This window comes from Anser cygnoides, chromosome 6 (assembly GCF_040182565.1).
Source record: "Anser cygnoides isolate HZ-2024a breed goose chromosome 6, Taihu_goose_T2T_genome, whole genome shotgun sequence".
In the NCBI taxonomy this organism is placed as follows: Eukaryota; Metazoa; Chordata; class Aves; order Anseriformes; family Anatidae; genus Anser; species Anser cygnoides.
The window spans coordinates 8,393,430-8,407,020 of record NC_089878.1 but is presented as its reverse complement, the minus strand read 5'-3'; the positions used below and the strand labels follow the sequence as shown (position 1 = coordinate 8,407,020).

At 48.2% G+C, this 13,591-nt stretch overlaps 1 protein-coding gene across 32 annotated transcripts in view; it reads right to left on the bottom strand.

Moving 5' to 3' along the window:
- Positions 1–13,591, bottom strand: part of MAP2 (microtubule associated protein 2) — a 197,945-nt gene that overhangs the window by 64,286 nt on the left and 120,068 nt on the right. For 30 of the 32 annotated variants that reach the window (XM_048058262.2, XM_048058268.2, XM_048058263.2 and 27 more), the window contains one exon: positions 1,993–2,278. The exons of the other annotated variants lie outside the window; for them this stretch is intronic. In XM_048058262.2, the coding sequence (XP_047914219.2) occupies positions 1,993–2,254 (262 nt within the window). In that variant the 5' untranslated portion in view covers positions 2,255–2,278. The remainder of the gene's footprint in view (positions 1–1,992; positions 2,279–13,591) is intronic. 32 annotated transcript variants of the gene reach the window in all.

The following is a 13,591-nucleotide window of genomic DNA, read 5'->3' as shown; positions in this document are numbered from 1 at the left end:
TATGTGTATCACAGTGGCATTTAAACGTCGTATCTGATACAACACCCCACTGCAGTTACAATTTACAAGCAAACAGAGCAAAGATGGCTGAAGTCAGCGACAAATGGCAATCCTGGTTTCAAGATCAATCTCTGAATCAAATTGCTTCATGATGCTGTAAGTATGTCCTGCTAGCAAACACCAGTGTGGCTTTGGCAACCCATGCCCCCCTTCATTTCTGTCACTCCCCTAAATTGCTGACAGGTTTCTCCTGATGGCCTTTAAAAGGAGTGAAATGATTAAAAATATATTTTATGTACCCTAAGATGCTTTACCTTGCATTAATGTTCCTCTAAGTCAGAGCTCAAGGATCTGAATTTCCAGAGAACTAGAAATTCATGCATGAAGGCAAGCAGTTTTAGGGATTTTTCTGGTTTTCAAGGACAAAGAAAGATGCCATGAAATAAGCTATATTAAGACTCCCTAGCAATAACTGCATGTATTGACAGTAAGTCCCCACATAAGAGATCTTGCAATCTAAGTAGACAGTGAGAAAAAAGCAGGGGAGGAGGAAACGAGGCCACAAAGTGGTGATCGAAGCAAACTTCACACGGATCAAGAGCAGTCTCATTCCCTCGGTAAGTGCACTTCTCTGGTCCTGCTGCCACATTTGGATTTGTTCTGCTCTTTAATCCCTCATCTAAAAAAGTGATGTGAAAATACACTACTGCAATGCCCAATGATTTGCTGCACTGGGCTCCTGCTTCCTCTCAGCCATTAGCTGCAAATTCCCCAATTAAACGTCCACGTCTCTGAGACACTGCCCCAAGCTTTGAGAGCATCTGGGAAGAGTATTTCTCTTCTCCTTTTATAAGGAGAGGAAATTCCTCTTCATTCTGTCGAGAATTACTTCTCCATGTGTACTTCTCATTACTTCTCCATGTGTACGGGTGACTTGTCCAAGGTTGTTTGAAACATTTGTGGCAAAGGAGAAAAACACTCCAGTCTTTCCCCAGCCCTAAGAACGGTAGCATCTTACCTCTGTGATCCTGCACAGCTGCTCCTGTTAATTTGCTGGCTAAGCACAGTACAAAGTTAGGTTAGATCAAAGGAAAGAGATTTTGTTATCATCCTCCCAAACTATCACCAACAACGTGCTCACCTGAATGCTTACACAGGATTTCTTTTACTGATGGCTTCTAGTTTTGGCTATCCACAAAAAGAGACTCTTAAAATCCAAACCCATTTCCTTGTAGCAGAAGTATTCATTTCTAGCAGAATTGCTTATGAAATGACTTTAGGGTCTGAGAGCCTTAACATTCTCCAACTGCTGAGAAATTATGGATAACATCTCAAAGTGCTGTCAACAGCCAACAAACACTGCTAGAAAGATCTCTTTAGCATGCATGGATGGATGCATCAAGGGCACTAGCGCCTGTACAAGAGACATTCCTCTTGCATTGTGCATTTGGGGTTTAAAGAGGGAGCTCTGCACAGAGTGAATTAGCATTTACTTCTAAAACAGGAAATCTGCTTTGCATATTTCATTTTAACACAGTCACACTTTTTTCTCCCCCAAATAACAAGCTGAATCCTAAAATCCTAACATCGTTTACAAAGAGACAAGGCCCCAGAGAGTATCCCAGCCTAGCCAATGGTGAATAAATGCTGACTGTGCTATTCCTGGCCAGACTGATCAACAGGTTATTCTGCAAACAGTCGGTAGGTTTCTAGAAGTTGTTACTTGTGAGCAGTAACAGCAGAAACCAAACTTTGCACACACACGCACGCAAGAGCAGGACACTATCAGTGCTCAGCACCTGAGTGGTTTCCTGCTCCCAGCCCCAAGCAGCCATGTGGTTCCTCTGCACTGGCTGCTCTCCCCATCCCCAGTGAGGTGATCCTCGCACCTACCAGGATGCCCTAAGCCGCCCTCATGGCTTTCCTAAAATCTTCTCAGAGCACTGCCCAGTGTTCAGCTGTGCTCAGCTGCAGGGTGTTGAGGTATGTTACCTGCGGTCTCCCTGTCCCCTGCCGACAGCTCTCCGTTGATCCCGTTCTCTTTGGTCCGAGCGTACGTCCCCGGCTGCTCCCGGCCGCCCAGCCCGGGCTCCTCGTCCTCTTGGTAGGGAAACCCATTGGCACTTCTGACCAGTCCGGCACCCGCGCCACCCTGTTCCTTGATTTCGGGTGAATGCGGGTGTGAAGAAGCCTCTGTTAGCTGACCCGAAGTCCAGTGCGGTGCCTTGGCTTCGTCTTTCCTATCCTCCGCCATTTCTCCTCTCCTTCACCGCTTGTCCTGTAACGACACGAGCAGGAGAGATCAGCACCGAGGGGGCGACTGTGCCCCGGCCAGCACACAGCCACCAGGCACAGCACAGGGGTGGTACCAGCAGCTCTTGTTCTGCAGATGAGAGAGGGCTTAAATGTAGAAGTGTCTCTGCTTGCTTGTCCTGGCCACGAGTGAGCCAGCTTTGAAACCAACACAAGCCATGAGTGGTAAAAAATCATGGGTCAAATCCTCCCTGACTCCCAGGTGCCACTAACACTGACTTCTGGAGCGCTGCCTTTTGCTAATCTGATTTTAACTCATTGATGACAGTGAAATGTAAACCCTTGATGAGAAGTGAATCAATATCAGGATGCAATGACGTCTTCCAGGGTGACAGACGGAATGCAGGATAGATATAGAGGATATTCCAGGGCAGAGGGAATGCAGTAGCTGCTTAGAGACATGAAGCTGCTAGTAACATTTTCGCTGCAGTCACAAATAACGGGTGCAGCTATGAGCTCAGCCTTCGCCTAACAGGGAGCTCTTCAGGCCCAGGATCCGTCCTGTACAGCATCTGCAGCCTGCTGCGATCTGCGGCAGAGACAACACTTCAGAACATTCACTGGGCTCCCGAACATATGTGCTGTCTGACCCTGCGTGCATCCCCTCGTACTGTTCTGGGAGCATTTGCACCCATTTGTTTTTGTCCCAAACAGTGCGTGGGAAACATTTGTTTCCCATACAAGTGTTTGCATTCTCCTATGACTATCAGTATTTATACATAAACAAAACTAATAATTATTTGCTACTTCACATGTGTTTCACTGCTGTTAATTAGCTCACATTTGTCCAAGCCAGGAAAGAAGCCACTGCACAAGCCACAGGCTTTGGCTGTGCCTCATGGACCAGTAGCTCCTCAGTAGGTAAGCTTAGGAAGACAGCATATTTTAACCTGTGTTTCCACGATAAGGTAAATTCTGCGGGGACAGAAAGGCTTGACCACTGCCAGCAACATCAAAGTGAAAACCAAAAACCAGAAGGCCTTATCCAACAGCACTTGCCACCTTTTTTTTTTTTCCTGGGAGTAAAAAAAAAAAAAAAAAAAAACACCTAAAAAAAATCAGCTGAATGCGGTCGAGCAACCAGGTATTGCAAAGGCTGAGCAGTCCAGAAACAAACGCAGAAGACTACACGGTGCGTATATTCTGCAGACACTGAATTAAAATCCCACCATGACAGAACAACGGTTTGCACAGAGCCGGGTCAATTTGCAGAAAGTATCTAAGCATGATGAAAGACTATTATTAGTTGTCTTATAATTATTCACCATTGATAACTCAACCCCCTTCTGATCAGATATCGTTTAATAATAATGGCTTTCCGTGCTGCTTTAAATTAAAAATCACGGTGAATCATGAATATGGTATTTCATTCATAATAAAGGTGTGACTCAAACTCTAATTCTACCCCAAAATGGAATAACAACTCTTTCTCCACCCGGTGAAACCCTGTGGTTTGGGAGGTGCAGCTCTGCTCTCACACCCACCCAGCACTGTTCCCTGGGGATATATAACTGCATGAAGACTGCAGGAGCAGGTGAAAACTCACACCCAGCATTTTTGTCTGAGCTGTAACAAAAACGGTGGGCTGAGCAGTGTCACAGAGCTCGGTGGCCCCGAGACGTGCCCCCATGGGCTGCAGACATCATAAACACATCTGCATCCCTTTGCCTTCCCTGCCTCCTTTACCCCGGCCATCAGGGAGCGATTCCACACGTACAGCCAGAGCCTCGATGCGGCCGTCTGGAGTCCAGCCGGGAGAGATGAAGGGGTGATAACCAAGGAGGGAGCCCAAGCTGGGGAAAAGGCCCTCTCCTGTGTACCAAAGAGACAATGCTCTGCCTCTAGGTGCTTACCGCATGAGATCAGAACGCAATCTCTGATTCACCTTTCCAAAATGTGTGTCCACAGGACAGATGTCTCCCTCAGTACAGGAGCAAGCAGCACATAATCAAAGCCACCAATGCCTGGGGTCCGAGGGCAGGATGGAGCCTGTTCTGGGCAGACCAGTGAGATTCTCATCTACACCCCTCAAGGAGGCTCAGAAAACAACCCCCTCAACCCAATCCCTGGCTCAGCTTTCCCCCACCCACCCCATGCATCTCGAACCCCAGGAGCAGCCTGAACCTGCGGCAGCTCAGCCCCTGGGTAACACAAACAGAGCCCGGAGCCTCTGCGGGGAGCGAGAGGGTAACGTCAGACATGACCATGGGGAAACGCATTTCTGAAAATCCCTTGGACGAAGGTAACGGTTCTGACCCCACCGCCGCAGCCTGCAGGCTGTTATCTCTGAAGTGCCCTTCCCCGTCCCTGGCAGACACTCCCCGCTTCTCTTCAAGCTCTTGAGGAAGGATATTCACATCCTTACAATGGACTGTGTCACAGAAGTCCTCTGTGGAAGCAACAGAAGTGCTTTTATCTTTAAAAATAAATACAGTGGGCAGGCTTCAATGAGAGTTGTACGTATCTGGAGGCAGAATTTGGCTCAGTATTTATAATAGACCGTTATAGAGTGAAACATGGATGAATTCATTCTTGACTCTCTGTTATTCATCAAGTGCTCTCAGAGTTTATAATGGTAGTAGAAACACTGCGAGTGAGTCAAACAATGCATCTTTGTGCTCGGCAATCTAGCAATGACTCTCTGCTGTACGGCGTCATTCACTCGCGGCTCAGGTTCACAGCCAGCACACAGGTGGGCCTTACGCCATCAGGTCAGTTGTTTTTCTGCCATTTTTTACCTGAAATTCATGTCCTCCTAACTCATGCAGAGCACTTGGGATGGCATTACGGATCTGAGCTGGATATTCTGCCTTCTAAACTAATAGCTTGTACAGGAATGGGGGTAAAAACTGACTGCCTCATCCTTTTCAGCCATTTGGGAACTGTAGAGAGAAGGGAAATACTTACATAACTTGGAATTAAGACAGAGGGACAAACCTCATGGGGAACATGCGGTCCAGCTTTGCAGCTACCTCTTCCTTTCAGAGGTGCTGTACGTGTATTTCTCCACCCGTGTGCTCTTTGGTGTGACAGCGGCTCCTGCTGCCGTGGCTGGGCTGACCCAAGCCTGAGCGCCGCGAGCTGCAGGCACAGCAAATCACCCACCGTGATGCAGCACGAGGGTGTGCTGTGCAACGCCCAACATCATGCTGATTTACACAACTTGCTGTGCTAGCTGCCCTTCCATATATTTCGTGACTTCAGCTTAGCATTACACTAACGTTGCCTTGGCATGTAAGAGGATGAATTTTCTAAGAGTCTCACTTTTTAAGAGAACAGAATTAGGCCAATATTGGAGGATTTTGCAAAGCCCTTGCTTTCCTGCAGGCTGCAAACTAGCTCATACTGGCAAATAACAGGGAAAACCTTAAATTCTTGTCTGTGTACCAACTGCCAATTGGGGTGATGTACCTGCATACTAAATATCAGGCAGAGCGGATTAAAGGGTCCCAAGAGAATTTGCTGTTAAATTTACCTTACTGACAGCTGTGCCTCGAGAAGCCGAGGAAAGCAGTTGGGTATCAGGAACAAAAACGAGAGAGGAGGTGGGAAATCTGGGAGGACAAATTCTGGTAATCTCCTGCCACCATCAGAAGCTCAGCCTTAGCTTTTGCACATAGGACATGAACACTGCCAGTGCTCCTGTTTTAAGTGCAATCTCCGAGTATTTAGAAAACAGGAGGGCTGATTTTGGATGCCGCTAAGAACCACACCAACACACGAAGAGATCTGTACCAAATTTCACCCTTTCATTTCTATTAACATGCGCCTTTTCCCAAACTAATTGAATTCCTTGCAGCTGTGAGCGGCGTGCCTCACACGGCTCAGAGAGAAGGGCAGCAAACAGACCACGAACCGGGAGGAAGCCTCGCGGCGTCTGGCAGGAGCCATGTTCACCTTCCCCGTGCTTAAATATTCAGTCACAGTCCACGAGCTGCTGGGCGATTAACAACACTCACCAGTTGATCCTAGGCGTGTAAGTACCATAATTCTAGTAACATAATGTATTATCAGGACAAATTAAACCTCTCTCTCAATTGGAGCCACTCTACTTCTCAAGCCTAATAAAGGACAAATAGGTTTTTCTGTTAATTTATAACAAATCTGATTTATTTCTTCCTTGCCCATTCCTTGAGTTATTAGCTTGCAGCTAGATCTCTCTTTCTAGACAATACGAGCAAGACAAATCCTCTTAAATACCACCTTGCATCTGTTACAAATACAGGCAGCGTTCATCTGCTCCCATCTGTATTAGCTTTCAGGGCTTTTAAAAGCTTTGCCAACCCTACACTGCAGACCATTAGTCGACAGCCATGCATTTTTTGTAGAAAATTCCTTCACTCACTTTTTTGGTCATACCTTGAGTTACAATACCGATGAAAAAGAGCGGATGGTGCCTGGACCACAGGCAGAACAAAGGCAGCTCGCTGTGGGAAGAGCAAGAAAATGTACTGCAACCTGCATCCTTGCCAGCACTGAAAATGAAGGATGGCTCCAGCCTGCGCAGCAGCTGAGCTGACTTCCAGCACTGGCATCGCAGAGGACGAGCAGAGAGCCAGAGGAGCTGCTTGAGCTTCCCCGCTCCTCCTTGCCCCTTGATTTAGCAGCCAGGCAGCCCATCACCAGCAGGACGAGGTAACTGGTACGTACTGGTCTGCAGGCAGAACACTTGCTGGGGCACGCGAAGTGGGGGAATGATTTCCCCTGTAGAAACACGACTCCTGACAAATTCCCCCTGCTCCGCACCAAGCCCCTCACGGCCAGCCAGGACACCCGAATGACGTAGAGGCGGGCCGAGAGGCAGCACCGGTCTGTTCCTTGGTGACTGGAGCAGGAAGACATTTTAAGAAAAGGTTTTTGCCTGGTGAGTACCTCCGAACAGGATGCTCTGGCTCCTCCCTGCAGTGCAGCACAGCCAGGACTGCAGCTCCTTTGGCAGCAGCTAGGTCCTCCCCGCTGCAGGGACACAGGAGCAGGTGAGTGGATGAGGAGGAGTCTTTCAACTGCCACGCCTGACCGACACAGCTCTTCCTCGCTGGGGAAGGTATTAATTCCCTGTGGCTGCTGGAAAGGAGCTTAGAGCATGACCAAGCCAGGCTGCCATCGGCTGCTGCCCTCCAGACATGTGGCGGCTCCTGCTCCTGCGCCCAGGGACCGCACAACTCGCTCAGGCTTCAGAAATCTAAACCCAGGCACCTCTTGCGATTGTGCAATAATGGCACCAGCAGCTTCTGCCTTTAAAAAAAATCATCCACCACGGGGCTCAGCTCTAGTTAAAAAGCTCCATGAATCCCTACCCACCCGTTCCCGCGGCAACACCACCCCTTTTTGACAGTTTCCATCCAGGATGCTGCATTTTTACACCATTTACCATTCATCAAATACGCTCCCAGGCGCGCATCTATCACTAGCCATGATTGCTTCCTGCAGGAGAGAGGAGAGGTATTTTAGCTGGTGAAGGAGCTGGTAACCATGACAACAGTGCCATGACAACTATAACGGATATCTGCAACGAGAAAGAAGGCAAAAAACTTATTACCTATAAATTTGGTCCCTGCTAAGGATAGCAAAAGCATCAAAGAAGCCAGAGCAGCCAGTAAAGGTGCTGACCCTGGACTGAATCACGCCCAGCCCTGCGGGTTTAAGGCACCACGAGCACCTCGTCCTCTCCTGCTCAGCAGCAGAGGGCAGGCCATGCTCCATCCCTGCTGACATCCTCATCCTCCTCCTCCTCGCCCTCCTAAGGGGCTGACGGGTAAAGCCAGAGGGCTGGCAGCTTTCCGCAGGAGCCTGGTGCTCCCCCCTGAAGCCAGTTCTCAGCAAGGCCAGGATTGCTCCCACGGAGCATCTCAGAGCCAAATTCCTCACCTGTTTTTTCTACCAAGTAGGCGTTGGGAGCCTCTCCTCGTGTTTTTGGGAAGGAATTGCCTTTGGCACGCTTGTTGAGGGTCCCCAGCCCTTAGCCAGCGCCTGCAGGTGTTCCAGCAGGAGCCGCTCACCGGGATGCTCAGGAGGCAGCGCTCAAGTGGTCTTTCCCCATAAAAATCTTGTGTCACCCTCTGAGCAGCTTTCCTCTCCTGGCCTCCTTGCTGCTGAAAGCTCTTGAAATCAAAACTTTCCATGTGGAGTGCTTTGGTTCCTCCAAACAAATGGAGGTTTGCAACTGTATATTAAGGAGTTAGCGCAATGAACACTTGTCTCCACAACACGGTCCTTGTTTGAGTTTTTATGGTCTGCTTCTCTCTACTGAATTGTTACAGATTTGCCTCACTTATCTCACATAAGGTTTCAAAAAAGACCAGATGAAACCTTTAGATGATTTAAGATGATTTTAAAGGGCAAAGGAGACCCAGCAAGCACTCAGGGAGTATGTCTCCAATAAAAAGTAAGATCTGTGCTTTTCTTACTTCCCCCTTACCACAGCGTCACTCCAAACCTTGGCAAGAAGAAAGCTTAAAAGGCCTAACACACCACAGCTGAGCTGTAGGACGGGCTGCACAAGCCAACCGATGTCCAGAACAGCACCAAGGGAACAATTCTTCAGCAGCCAGGAGCACGCAGCTTCATACAGTCACTGCAGCCCGGGAACGAGCCTGGGGAAAAAAGGTAGCGCCAACCAAACCGTGTACGTGCCATGGCTGCTGCAAACAGGCTTCAGAGCTACATGCCTGCTTTGCTCTCAGCTCACGCTATGATACCTCCATCTAAAAGCCCACAACAAGGCGAGGGTCCAATTTTGCAAGATTTCTTTTTTCCCCGCAGTGACCTTGCTAAGATACATTGATTTGATGCCGCATCTCTTCTCTCGAGAGGCTCCATGATGGATGACAGCTCCAATTAGGTAGCGAGGGTTATAATTAACTCTGCTACTATGTGACTTGCATACTGGGCGTGCAGGACAGGTCAGTGCTCTCACCGACATCAGCGGGGCCACTCTGCGTGCCGGTGAGACAAGCTGGACTGTTGAGCAGGGAGGTGCCATGCTGGTGCCTGCTAAGCAAAACTCACATAAGCAGAATCTCACCCAGAACAAGCACATCATCTACACTGGGGAGTCTTGTCCTTCTCCACATATGTGAATCACTTCCATATCCCTTGTTTCTTTCAGTTGTGCCAAGATCTCATTAAACATGACAACGTTTTCACATGATCTTAACTTTACTCCATGAACTTTTAATAAAAAATAAAAAAAAAAGCTGCCTCTATAAATGTGCCTGCATTTTTGATTTTTCAAAGGTCTTGCCTAACTTTCAGAACTAATTCCGTCCCTGCTGCAGCACAATCTTTGAAATACCCAGATGCTATCTTTGGAGCATCATCACGTCAGCTCCTAGAAATGGTAAGACGGATGTCCTGGCCTAATTTCGGGCAGGCTCTTCTCCGTAAATACACGCAGGAGAACCAGCCCGTAGACAAGACTCTGGAACGCTGCTTTTGTAACCTCTCCAGGCCCACGGAGCCCCAAAGAGGGGCAGTTCAGTACCTCCAGAGGCAGATTTCCTGATCCAGCCACAATCTCAGCTTATTTCTGCCCTTCCATGCGCTGAGGTTAAGGAACGCTGTCATTATTCTGCAACTGAGCAAGCAACACAAGGATGCTGACGTGAAAATGAAGCACTGAAATGGTAACAGGAAAGGATCTTCAAGGCCATGTGCTGCTCCCATTTGTATGGGCAAGTCTTGGCTCACGTGAAGAAGGTTTTCTCCCCAGGTCAGGGGCAGATTACTCTTTTGCTGAGAGTGCTTTTAGCTTCACTTCACAATGCTCAGACACACCAGGCAATCATGTCAGGCACACAGCGGAAGCAGAAACATCTTACTGTTGAGCAGAAGCATTGTTTATTCATGCTGAAAAAGAGCATCAGACAGAAGAAAGCTTGTTCAGAGGTCCCTCCGTCCAGACTCACTTAAGCATCTCTGATTCTCCGTGTCGTGGTTAGCAAACCTTGGAGGCAGAGGCCCAGGACCCATTACAGCCAACATAAACCAACGCTTTTAACTGCAGCACAAAACATCTAACTGGAAATAAATAAATAGAAATGAAGGGACAAAGGCTTGCAAAGCTGATGGGAAAAGAGGTTATTTGCAAACCTGCTTGCTTTTATGATTGCAGCAAACTTGGCATGGGGAAGCGAGCGCTCGAGTTGTCTTTCCTAGGGAACATCTGAGCAATGACTGCTGTGCTGCAAAACCTCGGTCCTACCCAAGCGGTAGGATTATTTCATCTCTTCATCCTATTTGCTAACTAACAATGGTACAAACAAAATAATTCTATTAACTTAAATATCCCCTCATGCTTGCAAGACTTAAAAATATGCTATCCAGCCACCCACTTTTCTGACCCACGGCTCTATACCCAGGCAAATAAAACACTCTCTCCCTACCTGGAAATGAGAACACCCAGAAATCTTTTGTGCCTTTAAACACTTCAGACAGCGAAATCACAATATTTGGGATACAATGTTATCACGTGATAGCTTTTCCCTGCCAAATCTTTGCTCAACCAACCCTACCGCTGACAAGAGGAAAGAAATGGAGCAGCCACTACCCAGCCTGCTTGGGCCCAGGGGACGCAGGGCAGGGAGGACACAACAGGTAATGCAGGAACCCAAAATCGTGGTGTTGATTTTGCAGCCCTCACTTTCAGAGGTGTTTTTTCCCCTTGAAAGGACTTCGGTTAAGATCTTGGGATGGTCACTGAAACAGAACCAGGAGTTTACGTGATCTGGCTTGTATTTTAACTACAAGGCTTCTTTTTAATTTTGAATCCTTTTTTTTTTTTTCTGAGTTAAGAAAATTAAGGTATTAATGTGTAAGGAGGAACCAACTCACTGAGTCATTCAGCCTTTCTGAAATCTTAATTGCAGGACTTGCTGTCACAGCAAAGGCCTATTTCAGAGCCTCGTTTCCTCCCCGGGCTCCCCCGGGTGCGTGCAATTACCTTCTTCTTGCTACAGGTTGGGTTTAACCTTGTTCTGCTGCCACACTGCCCCCACCCCGTGCCAAGGGGCTGACGTACGTGTGTGAAGTCAGTGGTGTTCTCCTGGGATAAGACGAGGAATGAATGAGTTTTGTGGGAGGCGAGAAGCAAGCCCAGGGCCAGGGAAGTGCAAACAAGTTGCGTTGGGTGCAGAAAGCGCGTGTCAGGAACGATAAGACTGACTGATGAACAAGTTCAGTAACTGAGGAAAAAGTCTAGAAACAAACAAGCCATGGGGCTGAATGAGTGTCATTTTAATGTAAAGAGACAGCCAAGGGGAAGGAGGAAAGCTAGGATTTGCCATCTCCGATCGAACCACCGAGCCCAGACCCGGGCCATGAGCAGCGGGCAGCATGCGCTGCTCCACACGAAGAGGCAAGGAGCTCTGCGGAGCTGCAGCCTCAGGTCAGCGTGTTACCACCACCCGTGGTCCCCACCTGGTGGCACAACCTGCTGCTTTCCAGCACAGCCCGGGGCTACACGCCTAGAGGACCCAGATGACGGGGTGCTTTCCAGGCTGTGCACGCACGAGACGCCCTCAAGGTCACTTTCTGGCCATGGGGAGTAACGTATCTGCCAGGCAGCTCCTGCCCGGACTGCAGGCAGAAATTTCCACTCAAAGGGCAACAAAAAGCACGACGGGATAGAAGACGTGCAGAGCACAGATGGACAGAAAATTCACAAAAGCATTTGTGTGTTCGGGTGCTTCTGATGGCTTTTTTGAGCAGTACCAGGATCTAACATGTGATAATTTAGGCCACTGGAAAAAATCCTCTGGATTTTGTCTTTTGCAGTCTTTCAGGAGCACCAATACTGCTGTTGGTTTAGAATGTCTGAAGGCATTAAGTATTAATCACAAACGAAATACAGGCAGCCTGGAAAGGTGCAGAGAGTGCAAGCAGGGTGATTAAAGATCCAGAGAAGCTTCTGTGCAAGGAATGGCTAAACAGGCTGAGGCTCTTCCTCCTAGGAAAGAGGGGAATGGGACGGGTCTAAAAAACACACGCAGCATAGAGAAGGCAAGAAGAGAAAACAAACGACCCCTCTTTCCATGAAGAGTAACAGTGCAGCAACCAGAGGGGATTCTTCCCACTGTAGGGAATTACTCTGGGATTAGCTGCTGCAGAAAGCTCCAATGATAAAAGTTCACAGAGGTTCAAAAGGCACCTGCTGAATTTGCCGTCCATTAATTTGCTCATGGTTTCTCAATACGAGAGCCTTTTCTGGCAGAGGACTGTTTTTACCACGTAAATAAAATGTAGATCAAATGCGGCTTGGGGCCTTTACTTGCTAGTATAATATGAATATTAAATAATTGCGTGGTTTCTTGTCATTGCTTTTTAAAGAAGGGATGGAATATCACCAAGAGGGATGGAATATCACAGCTCCTTGCTGAGCACCGCAACGTTTAATAAACTGTGAAGGAAAATGCACAGAGCAGACTGTATCACACTGCAAATAAAAAAAACACCTATTGCTAGCAATGAACAGCTTCGTTGGTCTCCTAAGTTTCTAACTGAAACAGGGTGTTACAGCTCGGATGCATGTCCATCCCTCTGCTGATGCAGCCAAACAAGCTCTGTAGGCTACATCTCGCCACCTGCCTGGGGCTGGTGGAAAGGGGTTGCTCCTTTTCAACCTGTCCTGCAGAATCAGCCTGACCTCCTCCTGCTAAAATTCTGCAGCCAAGACACTGACACGGAGATGATGGTTAGGCTGGGGCCAAATGGGAGGATCAGCTGAGGGAAGAGGTTGGGGTAGGGGTGCCCGTGAAGACAAAAAGCATGTGAGGAGACAGGAAGACAGATGGCCCTGCCAGAAGGACCTGGTTATGTATCCAGAGCTGCCACTGCGAAGAGGTCCCACGAGATACCAAACGTAAATGTTTTATAGACGAGATGCTCAAAGCTGCAGCAGCGTAAGCAGCGCCTTGTATGTTTTCTTTTTCATTTAGGGCAAGCAGTCTGAAACACATGCCCTACCACTGACCTCAGCCCCGACCCAGAGGGGCTGTCTCTGTTCGGGAGGATGATTCATTCACTCTGCTAGAAGGGCTGGATGAATAGGCACTATTCACTCCGCAGGACGCTTAGCGCCCGGGATTCCCTCAAAATTTAGGTCTGACATGACTGGGTCAGTAACCACGCGCTTTTGTTCCTGTCTCCTTGAACAGAAACGTCTCTTTGCATCCTTCAGTGGTTCCCACAAATCAGGTCGATTTTTATGGCTTGCTAATTATTACTGCTAGACTTCAGGACAAAAAGAAGAAAATTTCTGAAGGCTCAGGGCACAGAACTT